The sequence below is a fragment of the Takifugu rubripes genome, chromosome 22 (assembly GCF_901000725.2).
Source record: "Takifugu rubripes chromosome 22, fTakRub1.2, whole genome shotgun sequence".
Taxonomy (NCBI): Eukaryota; Metazoa; Chordata; class Actinopteri; order Tetraodontiformes; family Tetraodontidae; genus Takifugu; species Takifugu rubripes.
Window position 1 is genome coordinate 12,256,905 of NC_042306.1, and position 14,303 is coordinate 12,271,207.

Genomic DNA, 14,303 nt, shown 5'->3' on the forward strand with positions numbered 1-14,303 from the left:
TACCATCTTTCATCTTTGGGGTGCCATTTTTAGGCTCCGCATCCTCTTTTTGTGTATCGAACGTTACAGTTACTTTTGATTTACGTCCAGTTACTTCAATGACAGAATCCACCTGAGGATCTAAAAAAAGGTTTTTATTGCACGGCTCAGAATTAGACATTACTATGAGACATAATAGTATAAAGTATTAATATGAAAGACGATTACAATTTGTAATACCTGTGTTCAAGCTGTCTTCCTCCGCCACTGTATTATTGGAAGAAACTTTCCGACCCTTTCGTCGTTTTGATGACTGAAAAAGAAACAGTTTGCAAAACAATTAGGACTCCGGTAAAATGAAGAGAGCTGAACCTCAAAAACAAAATTATTTTAGTCTATAAAGTAAAAATTCATGTCGCTTGGAACGTAGCGGCTAGCCTACCAGTTCGATTGCGGCTATCTGATTAACCAGCAGTCAGTGTAAAATACCTTTTATGCACTTAAGTTTAGTTGATTATAAAGGCAATACTCACCGCTAACTTTGTCATTTTCTGTAAAATCGCGGACAAGTACAGGTAATAACAGTTAAACACGTGCGAACTGAGCTGAAAATCGCGTTCCCAACGCCACTGCGCATGCGTGTGACGTAACTACGGGTGGTCGCAAGGTTTAAGCCGCGTCACAATCGGTTACTTTCAACTTGGGTTATGTACGCGCTGGTGTAAGGATTTCAATGTCTTGGACGCGTGTGATAAATAATGGACAATAGTGGATTTCAAAGACAATGTAAAACAGGCTTTTAAAGTTCAGGGGTAATAACCATCAATTTTCTATCACCTAGCTAAGCGGCTAATTAGCTTGCTTATCTCTTGAGGCGTTTCCGAAACCACATAGCTGAAGGACTCTACTTGTTCATACTGTACTAGCAAAAGAGGGAAAAAAAACAACTTAAAGAACTTTTTAAACCCAGAAGGGATTTGTGTTTCCCTGCCGCGCCAGGATCGCGGCGTAATCACAAGTTACCCGTCACTGGACTTGGTCAAATCCACGGTCCGAAGGTCCAGTGACTGGCTCACCACCTCCACCCACCTCCACAAATAAATGCAGGCAGTAAACAAGACCAGCGTGAGCTGACCATGGAGAACACGGGACCCATTTGAGGAATACCGGGAGCAGAACTTACACAGATGGGCAGCCATAAGAACGGTTTTCGGAAGGAAGGTTTCATTTTGTCTGTTGACATCGGCACGACCTCGATCAGATGTCATGTCTATGACAAGGTGGCAAGTATCCGGGGCTCGTGCACAACCAAGGTATTAATATCCAGCTCAGATTCTAATTATACACGCAGCTTTCTCCGTGCGACAAGTGCATGAGTGCTACTGTCACATTCCCCCAGGTTGAAATTCTGTATCCACAAGTGGGATACGTGGAGATGAACCCAGATGCAATATGGAACGGGTTTATCAGAGTGGTCAAAGGAGCTGTGCAAGGTAGGGTTGCAACATTTGCTGTTGTTTGCCATCTACAAACATAGATTAAATCGATCATTCAAGTTAAAGATTTCTCAGAGTATGAATATGAAAGAAACTAACGTTTATAGGTTAGGCCTATAGGTATTATTTTGCCTTATCTAAATGTTCTTTTATGCATTGATAACATCAGTCTTCTAATATTTTAAATGAATATATGTACCTATACCCTGGTCACTGTCTTTGTGATAAAGATGCAGGCATACAGATGCACCAGATTGAGGCTCTCGGGATTTCTACTCAAAGAGGCACCTTCACAACATGGGATAGGTGAGCACATTACTTATATATTTGTCACTGCAGCACAACCATGCCATCTGCATGCCACTATATTTTAAGGTTATCATCTTCCCACCCGCTCTCACAGGAAAACGGGGGTCCCGTTCCATAACCTCATTAGCTGGCAGGATCAGAGGGCTGCAGAATTAGTGAAGGCCTGGAACAGGTCCTGTACTTTGAAGGTAAGTTTTCAAGTATGTTCCCTTTCCAGCGAAGAGCTTGAACTAAAGATGAGTCAGATTAGTGATTATTTGTGCCGGATGTCGTCCCTGCTTCCGAACATCAGGTAATTCACGGTGTGATGAAGCTCGTCTACTTCCTGAGCAGACAGAAACGATGTCTGGCAGCAAGTCTCATCGTCTTCAGCACTCAGCACGTCACCATGCGCCTCATCTGGGTTTTAACACACTACAAGCAGGTAGGTGCATAGCAGAAAAGGAAATCCTAAGATAACAGAGTCTGACATCGGGACGCCACTCAAATAAGAGTGTTTATGTATCGGCGAGAAGGACAAACCAGCCTTCTTTGGCCAGCTTTTTGATAGGAAAACTGGGTTTTCAGCTTTCTCGTGTTTCTTTTCTCTTTCAGGTTTGTCAGGCTGTGTCTGAGGGCAACTGCTTCTTTGGAACAATAGATACCTGGCTCCTTTTTAAACTTACCAAAGGTGTGTTTGGCATGCGAAAACTCATCTAAATGAGGGACTTTAAGACTAATGCCCTTTTAACCTTTCAGTTTATTTCAACTTTTAATGATCTGTCTCTACATCTATTTTAAGGACGCCTTCATGCGACAGACTACTCTAACGCCAGTTCAACGGGTATTTTTGACTCCTATCAGGTTGGCTGCATTTCGTGTTATTCACCCTTTTATAATTCCATTTGTTTAGTGTGTTTCTTCCTCATATCAATGCAACTGTTTCCACAGATGTGTTGGAGTCAGCTTCTCTGCTCTATGGTGTCTTTACCCCTCTCCATTTTCCCCAAAGTAGAAGACACAGGGTGAGTTTTATACTTCACTTTCCACGATCTGCGAGTTGGGTCACTGTCACAAAAGTGGCTCTTTGTCGACCCGGTCGGATCTTATCCTGCACTGCCAACACAGCACCTGTTCCGTAAACACAGCAGGAGTAGTTGGGATTAAAGTCCAACTCCTCGTCCAAACCGCGGGTCGGTTTGAGTTCACATATTCAGGTGCAGGTTCGAATTGTTACAGGACGTGTAAGATTTTAAGCTTAGCTTATGTTGAAAGCAGCCGTGAATCATGAATGACGATATACAGCCAGTCCTTAATGAACTATAATCAACTAGCGACATAAGAAAACAACACAAAGCAACTCCGACTTTTATGACAACGCTCATTTGCAATATGAAGCTCGATGTAACCAGAAGTCAGTGACTAAATTGCGGCAGTGTTTATCATTCATCTCTGACGACCTGCAGTTGTACTTTAATCAGATTGTACATGATTTTATCTACGCTCTGGTTTCTTCCTCATGTTGCAACAGCTGTGAATTTGGTTGCACGGACCCGTCCATCTTTGGAGTCCCCATTCCCATCATGTCGCTGGTAGGTTCTCCACATCCGCGGCAGTTGTAAACATATGCAATTTCTAAACTCGGATTGTGTTTATGGCAGCATTTACATGTGTAAAGTGCACGTTGGGTATGTTAGTGACTCAGTGGCGCCGAGCACTGGGTGGTAAATTGATAGAAGGTTGAAATTAAAGCACCGTTGTCACTCTTATTGGGGCCGATTGTTGAAATGAACTATGGTAAATGACTGTGCTTTTGTGTTAGATGGCAGACCAGCAGGCGGCCATGTTCGGAGAGTGTTGCTTCAACCCCGGGGATGTCAAAATCACCATGGGAACAGGGACCTTCATGGACATCAACACTGGGTGCAAACCACACACTTCAGTAGCAGGTATGGCAGAACGCTGGCAGGTATCCTGCAGATTCCTTCTCCAGGGACGTGTGACGAGCGATTGCCCCCCCCCGTAGGTCTTTATCCTTTGGTGGGGTGGAAGATCGGCTCAGAGGTGGTTTACCTGGCAGAGGGAAACGCTGCGGACACGGGCACCGCCATCAACTGGGCGCAGAAGTTGGGTGAGAGCAGCTGAAAAGCAGCTTTTTTTTATTGTTTGCAGGCAGTGGGTTCTAATAAAAAGTCATCTTGTGAGACCACGGCGACAGGTTCAACGGGGTTTGGTGTGTGGTGTTGTTGCAGAGCTCTTCACGGATGTTCAGGACACCAGCGCCATGGCCTACAGCGTTCCCGACTCAGACGGTGTGTGTTTTGTCCCGTCCTTCAGCGGCCTGCAGGTACTGTTGGATGCACGGTGGATGCATTTGGTGTTTCTGTGTTCTGTGTAATCCTGTCAAAGTCGGATTTTTAATAATTAGAACAACATAATCACGCTTCAGCATGTTCTGCCATAAGAAGGTGCCACGATTGAGAGTGAACAGTTCTCTGTCGACTTGGTTCACTTTTAAACACAAGTGTGATTGTGCACAATCAAATATTGTCGAAGGCATGCAAATTTTGTTTCAAACTATTGTTGTTCACGTGTCGGTTGACTTTACTTTGTCTGCGTAACATGTGTCTCCTCTTTTATCACTGCCTCCATTGTGATTCGACCTTTTTGTAAGTGTGTCCTGGATGTTTGTGTATGTGGAGTTCTGTGTTTACAAAGTCAGTTTAATCGAATGTCAGCGGCCTAGCGTGATTTTTACTTTCTAATAGGATGTTTGTTTATTTATTTATTGTTATTATTATTGAGCCATAGTGTAAAAATGTTTCTATATTTAGGCTCCTCTGAATGATCCCAAAGCCTGTGCCTCCTTCATGGGCCTTAAACCCACCACCACTAAGTGTCACCTGGTCCGTGCTATCCTGGAGTCCGTCAGCTTTAGGTCAGCCTTTTTGACTCCTCTTTTCAGGCCTTTAGCACACATATATATATTTATTGACTGTGCATTGTTTTTGTCTATCTTTGCAGAAATATGCAGCTGTATGACACGATGCACAGAGAAACAAACATTCCAATCACCAAGATCAGGTAAGATTAACATTCCTGCTTACAGACAGTTTCAGAAGGAAAACTAGAGGGGTTCATGGCATCTAGACTATATTCTTGTATATCAGTGAGACCGGTCAGGATCCTTCTGGTTCACCCCCCTGCTGTAGAGTAGTTATCATTATCTCAACCACTGATAGCTGACAGGGCAATATCTGATTGTAAGGTGTGGACGTCGGCCAGGAAACTGGGTGTAACAACCGTTTCTTACTGTGTACCCATCAATGCTAATGCAGCTTAAGTCATACTGTCAATGCATTAAGGGTGTGTGTTTCCCTGATGGTATTACACGGAAGCGGGTCGCATGATATTTAAGTGCTGTGTGTGTGTGTGTGTGTGTGTGTGTTTGGTTTCCCTTGTCTCAGGGTGGACGGCGGCGTTTCGGCCAATAATTTTGTCATGCAGCTGACGGCGGATTTGTTCGGAAGAAAGTTGTCAAGGATGCAGCACCACGAGATGTCCTGCCTGGGGGCCGCTTTCGTCGCTGGCCTGGGAGTCGGTAGGCGCCCACAGGCTCACGCACAGCACGTGCACTCTACAGTGCTGCCCAGACAATAATAGTCATTGTCAAAGGCGTTCATTTTAAGCTTGTAAAAACAAACATTTCTCCAAAAGATTATTGTCGTTTCTCTGGGATTATGTTATTTTCTGTTAAATAAAACTTCTTGTTACGGACTTAAGTCTTAAATGGACAAAGTTTATACCGAACTATATTTAGGAGGGGTAATAAAGTGCATTTTATCAAAAAGCGCCGTGCACGGCACAATCCTTGCAGTGCGGAGATGAAATAAAAGCTGCTGAGTCACGCTCGGGCTCGTCGCTTTCCCTCTAAAATAGGACTCTGCGGAGACAGTCGCATTTGATCAGAAGTATTAATTCTATTCTTGTCCCTGGCAGCAGGATCAAATTAAAATACTGCTCTTTATTATATAAGCTGCTTTTCCTACTTTATCACCCGTGTCTGATCGGGTCGAGCAGAAAATTCCTCAACATCCTGTACAGTAACTGGCTTTAATGGCGGAACAAGTCTCCAGCTTCTGTAATGCAAACACGTGGTTGAGAGCCATTACTTCAGAGTGGATCAATAGCTGTTTGTTGTTCAGCTCGTGCATTTATGGGCGCAGAATGCATCTGCTCGTTATTTTAGACGTCTCGTTTTACCGCTGTTGTGTCTAATAATGTGTTTTCAACAGGGTTCTGGAGGAGCAGGGAGGAGCTGAAGAAGCTGCACAGCACCGACGATGTCTTCGTGCCCCGGGGATCGCCAAAGGCGGGTGCTCGCATCCCAAATGGGGAATACATTCCAGTCTTCCAGAGCTGGGAGAGGGCTCTCCGGCGCTCCATGAACTGGTATGGCAAGACCTAACGCTTGGAGGGAGAGCTGGAAGGTCTGGAGCAGGACGTGAGAGTAGATGTTCCTGAAAGAGTCGTCTAATAACAACAGTACAGCAAACATAATATTTCCCAAACATGCAGCAGCATGGTTGCAACGAATCTATACGTTTTTTGGTTGTTTTTTTTTCATAAGGAAGACAACAACAAACATTTGAAGCATCTCAGTCCGACGTGTTTGCTTCAATCAGAAATAACTTAAACGCATTCGCTCAGGCAGAGCGGAAAGAGCACTTCAGTGTGGCTAATGGAAGTAATTTTCTGCACATTTGAGCGTCGTTATATTAGTAGTTGTCCAAATTGTGTTTTGCAAAGATGTGATATTGCCAAAAGAAAGTAATTCTCGTAATAGCACTGAGTATTTCAAGGAAACATCAAGACCTTCCAGGTAGAAGACGTGACTTTTATAACTGAGGGCTCTATAATTTTGCATTGGACCTCATTCTGGAAAAGGAATAGAACATCTGCTTTGATACCAAAGCAGATGTGTGACCGGTGTCTTAAACGCAAACCCAGCCGTTTGCACCAGTAATGCCCTATCGACCATAACACCTCAACTTTGACCATTATTATTGTGATTTTACCTCTTCTCTTTTTACTTCGCAGCCTTATGACATTAACCCTTCACGCCCCTTTGAGCTACCAAGCCAACGGTGCCTTTTACACCCTGCTACGCCTCATCCAACTAGCGTTACAGTTATGTGTTTTTCCACACGGGGGCGCTAATTACCACGTGTACATAATGTTTCAGAGTCTAGGAACTTTTAACATGGGCAAAAAGATCTCAGGCAATGTTCATATTTTTTAACAAGTTAAACACGCTGGTTTCTATTGTGAATTTTCTGCTCTCTGCGGCCCCTTTCAGAGTGAACTGACCTGTTAATGTGCTCCTGACTTTATTCAAATGTGACTGGAACAAAAACACGATGGTGCGTTTGCTCTCGCTGAGGAAGTGGCTTGTAGCACATCATTAAAAAAAAAATTAAATTCAGCTTATGTTTTAATCCTTTCTCAGTGGAGTATTGAACTTAACCCAATTCAGAAACACAACCCACATGTTTCCATTTTGATGATGTGTTTTTAGTCCCATTGTTTGGGCTCGTGTGTTGATGTCATATGACGTTTGGAGGCTTAGTGGACTTGAACTGATGACGAATGCAAAATAAATAATGTGAGATTTTATATGCGCTGTATTTGCTGGATGTTACATGCGTGTATACCTCGTTCGATGTCTTCCTGTGTAAATTAAAGGCTGTGCGATGCAAAAATTAACACCTCAGATTGAGAGAAGCCTCCATTTCTGACACTTGGAGTGGCAGATGTCCTCCCAAGCTGTTGGGAGGAATCACGGCGATCAGAACCCCCCAGAAAGATGATTAAACGACGACTGCTGATTGAACCTGTCCCTGAGAAAGTGGGTGAACACAAAGGATTTTTACCTTCACCGACTCTGGACCAATGTCTTGTGCCTGAGGGAATTATCACAAACACAGGCTGTCGGAGAGAGATTGCTTCCCATTGATGTGACCAGCCTCACTGGGAGGGTTGCTATGGCAGCTTGTGGATGGAGTGACTGAGAACAAATGGGGTGTGTATTCCTGGTGCTGGTATGGGGAAGAGGGCGCTAATTGAGTGCACAGAAAAGGGGATTTTCCTAAACAATGGGAGGATTGTGCCCTTTGTCCGAGGACGAGCAGATATACAGTAAGATTTGCGTGGATAGGAGCTCTACAGCCCCCCCCCCCTCCCTCCCGTCAGCCCCCCCCCTCCCTCCCGTCAGCCCCCCCCCCCGCACCGAAGCAGCACTTCTCCCGACCCGCCTGTCATTTCCAGCTATTTCAGTCCGGCGTGTAGCGCCGGTGGGCTCGGCCCGCAGCGGACAGGGAGCCGGGGCAGCGCGCGGGTCGGTGCCGCCGGCTCTCACGGTAATCACGGGAAGCGTGTGCGCGCTGGTGCCGTGCCGGTTGCTGCATTGTGCGCTGCGACCGATCCCGCATTGCAACAAAATCAATCTGACAGCAGGAACTGGGTGAAATGCGACCACTACTCCAGATCCTCTGCCCCCATAAGAGCCGAACCATTATATAACTCGACTCTTTCTTTTTGGCCCCTCTGACACGCTGGGATTGTGCGCGGTGGATTGCCAAGAGGCTGCACGCTTCTCCCCCATTTTTCTTGTTTCTCCCGTCGCTGTCTCGGCCTCTCCCCTGCTGACTAAGCCCTTTTCTTTCACTCCAGTTCATTTTAGTAATTGGCACGGCGAGTGTACCGGTAAAGCACGGACTTTGATACGGATGACAAAAATGGAGGATTTTTTTTTTAAACAGCTGTTTTGAGAAACACAACATAAAACAAGTCCTCGTAAAAGTATCATTCTACAATAACTCAGGCATACCTGTTTACACACTGCCCCCCCCCCCCCCCCCCCCGCCTGTATCTGTGACTCACACACTAGTTCCAGTAGTGCTCGATCGCCATAGCAACAAGAATTGGCTGGTGCTCCAAATATCTATGCTCAACCAGTCAGTTACAAATAACATCCTCATTGTGTGTGTGTGTGTGTGTGTGTGTGTGTGTGTGTGTGTGTGTGTGTGTGTGTGTGTGTGCGTGAGAGAGAGAGAGATTACATTGCCATCGATATACACTCCAGCCTATAGGCTCTGGGGACACACAACCAGCACATATATAGAGCAACAACCTCGAAGCTTCAGGAAGACAGAAATCCTAAAATTTCCTTTGTTTACTGTGCAGTGGAAGGAAGAAACTTCAGGGACTTCATTCCTGGTTCAGGTGTCCTATAAACATTTTCCAGTGGTGGTTACTACATGGTCTCAGCACACATGAAATATCTGCATCCATCCATCCTTTTCCTGCCTAATCAGGGTCATGGCGGGTGCTGGTGCATCCCAGCAGTCACCAGTGAAGGTCCCCAGTCCGTCCACTCACGGAGGCAATTTCAGGTCTTTAATCATCTTTTTTTTTCGACGGTGGGAGGAAACCAGACCTTGAGAGACCCACCCCAGTGAAGGTAAATGTATGCACTGCAGATGGGGGGTCTATTTATCTCGCGAAGCCATTTTCGGGTCCAATTTTCGGCCCTGATCGATGATCGTGATGCGTGGAAGCATCCTCCCCCCCTCAGCGAGCGCACAATCCCGCTTCCTTTTCACACCTTTTCATACAAATGCGCCCCCCCCCCCCCCCCCCTTTTTTTTTTGCATAAATGAATAGAACAACATTCGCTCTATAAAGTTTCGATCTCGGAGCCACTCTGATGGCGCTGAAGATCGCGCGTGGACGTGTCTCCCCACCCACGCACCCAGATTTCTCTTTTTGCGCGGAGCGGCGCGTTTCCGCGCGTCTCTCCGTCGTCTTCATCCATTCGGTCGCACTGCATCAGCTGCCACGACCGGGCCCGTGCGCACGTCACCGTTCTCCCCCCCTCCTCCTCACCTTCCTCATCTCGTTTTGTTCTCTCTCTCCCTTCTTCTCTCTCTCTCTCTCTCTCTCTCTCTCTCCCCCTCCACCGCCCACTCCGCTCACCGCCGCCTCGTCGGCTTCTTCGCCTCGCCACATCACATCCGCTGCCCTTTTTTTCCTGCGGTTTTTTGGGGGGGATAGAAGACGCCGCTAATTTCCGTAGATCCCGATCAGGAAAAAAGAAGATAAAATCATCATGGCGAGCACCGAGGACAAACCCGCCAACAAGGAGAACACGTCCAGTTGGAAGGATTCCATCTACAACCCGAGGACCGGGGAGGTGCTGGGTCGCACGGCCAGCAGCTGGGGTAAGGATCCCCCCATTATTCAGCAGTGTCTTAGGAGATGCTTTGACATTCACGGCTCTTCCACCTAATCTTACCCCCCCTCCCATTCCACATATAAGATGAGATTTCGAATGGAGCCTGCTGTGTGCTCCTGTGCATGGGTGGATGTGAGTGATTGCCCTATAGATGCTGCATTAGCCATGATGGGCCTACATGAAGGTGTAGAGGAGAAGCCTTGAGACGGATGATGCTATCAGAGGTGTGCACCAGTTTCTCTCTGCTGCTTTATAGCGGCTGTCCGCAGCAGAGATTTGATGGCTGTTAATTGATATTAATGATTAAAATGAATAATTGGGATTCACAGTGGGGACTAATAATGCCCCCCCCCTCCCTTCCTGTTACCTAATCATAGCTGAGGTGGGAGCTCCAGCATTCCTGAGCTCTGTCCATTGCTGATCATTTTATGTAATGATCCCCCCCCCCCCAGTTTATTTCCAGCATGAGGTAGTAACACACCACCCTCCCTCCAGCAGCGGGCTCCTCCTATAGGCTAGTGCGGGCTGCGAGGCTGCCTGGGCCCCTGTGCTGCTGTGCAGTGGGATGCTCCATTGCAGTTGCATGGCCGCCCACATTAGCATGCCTGTCAAGGTCAAATGGGATTCCCTCTCTCCTCTTTCTCTTGCTTTTCACGCACATGGCAGGTGCATTGTGGGATACTGCTGGAGAGGAATGAAGGGAAGGGGGGGTGCACGGCAGCAGGCGCCGGGGTCCATCCCTTTTTTTCCCCCCGCGAGTGTGAGCTTAGAGGGCATCTGAGCGGCGTAGCCGAGATGGTGCCGAACCATTTTGATTCTGACGCTTCTCCAGCTGCCTGCCCGCCCTCGGCTCCGCACACACCGGCCTTCAGAGGCTTTCGGCGTCGCGGCGCCTCGGTCCTGTTTGGAGACGGGCGCCGTAGCGCTGAGCGTCGCCTCCTCCTTCATCCAAAATGGTTTCTCCAGCCATGACAGCTTCCTGCAGAGGAACTCGGGAGGCATTTGTCTGACCTCTGGGGTTATGTAAGTCAACCAGGGCCCTTCTGTCCTTCATCTCTCCACTCTGCTCCTCTGAATCCCTCCAGCTCTCATCCTCTTGTTCTACCTGGTTTTCTACTGTTTCCTGGCGGGCATGTTCGCTCTGACCATGTGGGTGTTGCTCCTCACCCTGGACGACGACGCGCCGAGGTACAGGGATCGCATCCCCTCCCCAGGTGAGTCCCCCCCCCCAACATGCAACAGCCTCTCTTTTGAGCGTGCGTGCCGAGATGCCGTGGCCACGGTTTGACGCGCCGAGGCCGCTTTTTGTGACGGATCGACCCGTCTCCAAGCCTCTCCCCATATGATCGTGGTCGCGCTTTGGGTCGAACCATCAGGAGACGGTTGCGTCCCTCAAGTTTGACCTCTTTTGCAGGATTGGTGATACGTCCAAATTTCCCAGAGATCTACTACAACAAAACCGACCCCCGCAACTATGCGGACTACATCCAAAAGCTGGAGAACTTCCTGCAGAGTAAGGCTCCTTCAGCACGTGCCGTGCAGTATTTCCCCCCCCCACACACACACACCTTCTGATTAATGTGTATCCCCGCCTCTGTCTGTCAGAATACAATGAAACGCAGCAGCAGAAGAACAAGAACTGTTTAGAAGGACAGCACTTCATGCAGGAAAATGACAACAAGACGAAGGAAGTCTGTCGCTTCAGGAGAGACGTCCTGAGCCTCTGCTCCGGCCTGTCCGACACCAACTTCGGCTATTCTGAGGGGAAACCTTGCGTGCTGCTGAAAATGAACCGGGTAAAACCCGTTTTTAGTCCGCCGTCCCTCCCTGTCGTCTTCGCTAACCTCCCCTGCTTGTGTCGCCTCGCAGATCATCGGCCTGATGCCCCGTGGGAACCCCTACATCAACTGCACGATAAAGGTGAACAGGCCCGCCGACGGTCCCCCTCACACGTGTTGCTTGTTTTGTTCTTCTTTTTTGTTCTTTCATAAGTTCCTTTGATCTCGCTTTCATTTCTTCCCTATATATTTTTTTTTGTTTGTGTCCGATTTCCTTCTGCATGCTGTCACCGACGGCTTTAGGGTAAGGTAATACGTAAATTATGAGGATAAGGCCGTAGGAACAGCCCCCTCCTGATATCCCTTCACTGCTGCTTTCGACATATTTTAATGGTTCGTGTCATTTAAATGTCTTCACTAACCGGCCAGGAATTCCCCCGAATTTTCCCTTTGTTTAGTGTTTGGTCTTGTGAGCTTTTGAAAGCCTTCCGTGATGATCTCGATGGTGGTATTGGCACTAACTCGCGGCTCTTCTTGACAGAGAGAGATCCCCGTACAGATACAGTATTTCCCCAGCGAGGCCAACTTCGATAAGATGTACTTCCCCTACTATGGCAAGAAAGCCCATGTAAGTATTTATCCTCATGTCAGCTGGCGCCGCCCGTGGCGAGGTGATATTGACAAACGCCCGTCATCTCCCCGATGCAGAACGACTACCTGCAGCCCCTGGTGGCCGTGAAGCTGCTGCTGGGGAAGGAGGACTACAACAAGGAGCTGCCGGTGGAGTGCCGGGTAGAGGGCTCGGACCTGCGCAACAACGACGAGCGGGATAAGTACCTGGGCCGCGTCACCTTCAGGATCAAGGTGGTCGAGTAGAACGTAAAAAAGAAACAACAGTAAAAAAGGAAACCCAATGCAGAGGCTGCCAATTTTTAGGGATTTATGTTTGAAAACATGTAACACACAGGAAGGAAGCGTCAAATAGGTCTCAAAGGTGGTGCAGGTGCGAGGCGGATGTGCAGGTGAGCCACTCAGATACGGAACGTTGCCTTGGTGACATTTATGACCCTTCTTTCCTCCAAGAGTGTCCACCATCTCCCCCAACAAAACGCCGGCCCTGCTCCATTCCTTAACCCACCCGTCGCAATCTCTCTCCCCCTCCTGCTACTTTATTTGTATCTCCTCAAAATTGATCACGACGGGGTGACGTTTCGCCATTTCGGAGACGCGACTTTTTTAAAATTAATTTTCAAACGGGCATTTTTTTGGGGGGGGACCAAAACACCTTCCTGCTGTCAGGGGGAGAACGCTGTTCTCGTCTTTATGGGAGAAACAAATGTATGAATGGCAACCGGCGTTGAGAGGATTTTTATCTCGCTGTATAGTGCAACTGAGATAGCGGAACATTCCTGACATGACAGCCAGCGTGTTTGAATTATTCCGTTACAAAGACTTCATAGGAACATACCTTGATAATCAAGTATAGCCACTGTATCCCTGTATATGAAATACCGATGAAAAAAAGTCCCTTTCTACATATAAATACATTGTGATCCTGAACATATTTAGAGAATTATAGATAGATCTTGCGTTGTGGTTTTTGCGTGGCCACAGCCCAGTCTCGTGCCGTCTGTCCGTCTGTCTGTCTGCATGTGCGTCTGTCTGTCTGCCCGTCTTCCTGTTTACTCACCTCTCTACTGCAATAGCCAACATCGAGGGTGACGCCCTGCCGGGGACCAGGGCAGACGTCTCGTCCCGCCTCACGAAAGGGTGTAAATGACGGCAGCTGAGGCGAAACACACCCGCACACACACACACATACAAAGGAAACACACACAAAAAGAAGGTACAATGTAAAAAGAAAAGGAGAAAAAAAAAAAACGCTTTACGGTGGAGAGGCGTTGCAAAAAGAAAACATTCACTGTAACTATGTACTGTATATCTTTACGTGATCTGTATATCTATCTGGGTCTCAAAGATTGTTTGTTAGTTTTCTCTCTTCTTCAGCCTGTTGATCTGATTGTCTGCTGATCTATTACTCTTCAATGTATATATATACAAACACTATCAACCATATTTACTTAACTCACATTGTATTTTTGTCACAAAACACAATGTCTGTGCACTGTAAAGAAATAATTTAAGCAAAGATTTACAGGAAATTATCTTATTCAAAGCTATGTTTACACAGTCTTAAAAGGACCCCGTATTTGAAAGAACAACTAGTAACATCTCTTCAGGGTGCCTTAAGACCTGATTTGAATTGTGGAATAAAAGTGATTTTGAAGAAAAAAAAATTAGCAACATTTCTCCTCATTTTTTTCCGAATCAACTAATTGCAAATGGATAAAATGTGGGCCTTGGGCTTGTAATTGTTAATTACGGCTCTTAACACATTTGTGCTTCAGCGTCATTTAAAATTGGAAGAAAAGCTCTGCTGTTCCATTCATCAACCAAAATCTGATA

At 46.9% G+C, this 14,303-nt stretch overlaps 2 protein-coding genes and 1 long non-coding RNA gene across 3 annotated transcripts; 2 read left to right on the forward strand and 1 right to left on the reverse strand.

The window, feature by feature from the left end:
- Positions 1–2: 2 nt before the first annotated feature.
- On the reverse strand, positions 3–653 carry LOC115247870 (uncharacterized). Its single transcript, XR_003886933.1, has 3 exons — positions 513–653; positions 220–292; positions 3–120 (listed from the first exon to the last, which is right to left on the reverse strand). It is a non-coding gene; the product is annotated as an uncharacterized lncRNA (long non-coding RNA).
- Positions 648–7,529, forward strand: gk5 (glycerol kinase 5). Its single transcript, XM_003975776.3, has 16 exons — positions 648–1,292; positions 1,379–1,472; positions 1,706–1,781; positions 1,879–1,972; positions 2,077–2,208; positions 2,379–2,454; positions 2,566–2,627; positions 2,715–2,788; positions 3,295–3,355; positions 3,586–3,712; positions 3,790–3,894; positions 4,016–4,110; positions 4,598–4,701; positions 4,788–4,847; positions 5,231–5,364; positions 6,059–7,529. The coding sequence occupies exons 1-16, from the start codon at positions 1,167–1,169 to the stop codon at positions 6,229–6,231; spliced, it is 1,593 nt and encodes a 530-aa protein (XP_003975825.2). The 5' UTR covers positions 648–1,166; the 3' UTR covers positions 6,232–7,529.
- A 2,224-nt stretch (positions 7,530–9,753) lies between these two features.
- Positions 9,754–14,134, forward strand: atp1b3a (ATPase Na+/K+ transporting subunit beta 3a). Its single transcript, XM_003975775.3, has 7 exons — positions 9,754–10,045; positions 11,145–11,273; positions 11,474–11,572; positions 11,665–11,855; positions 11,929–11,979; positions 12,379–12,465; positions 12,546–14,134. Exons 1-7 carry the CDS (start codon positions 9,934–9,936, stop codon positions 12,711–12,713), a joined length of 837 nt encoding a protein of 278 aa, XP_003975824.1. The 5' UTR covers positions 9,754–9,933; the 3' UTR covers positions 12,714–14,134.
- Positions 14,135–14,303: the final 169 nt, after the last annotated feature.

What these genes read in the sequence shown, in the direction of transcription:
- gk5 (XM_003975776.3), top strand. Translation starts at nt 1,167, where the DNA reads ATGGGCAGCCATAAGAACGGTTTTCGGAAGGAAGGTTTCATTTTGTCT. An exon ending in ACAGGTCCTGTACTTTGAAG is followed by an intron (nt 1,973 to 2,076) that starts GTAAGTTTTCAA and finishes TCCGAACATCAG; the next exon opens with GTAATTCACGGTGTGATGAA. An exon ending in CCATTCCCATCATGTCGCTG is followed by an intron (nt 3,356 to 3,585) that starts GTAGGTTCTCCA and finishes CTTTTGTGTTAG; the next exon opens with ATGGCAGACCAGCAGGCGGC.
- atp1b3a (XM_003975775.3), top strand. Translation starts at nt 9,934, where the DNA reads ATGGCGAGCACCGAGGACAAACCCGCCAACAAGGAGAACACGTCCAGT. An exon ending in GCTGGAGAACTTCCTGCAGA is followed by an intron (nt 11,573 to 11,664) that starts GTAAGGCTCCTT and finishes TCTGTCTGTCAG; the next exon opens with AATACAATGAAACGCAGCAG. An exon ending in ACTATGGCAAGAAAGCCCAT is followed by an intron (nt 12,466 to 12,545) that starts GTAAGTATTTAT and finishes TCCCCGATGCAG; the next exon opens with AACGACTACCTGCAGCCCCT.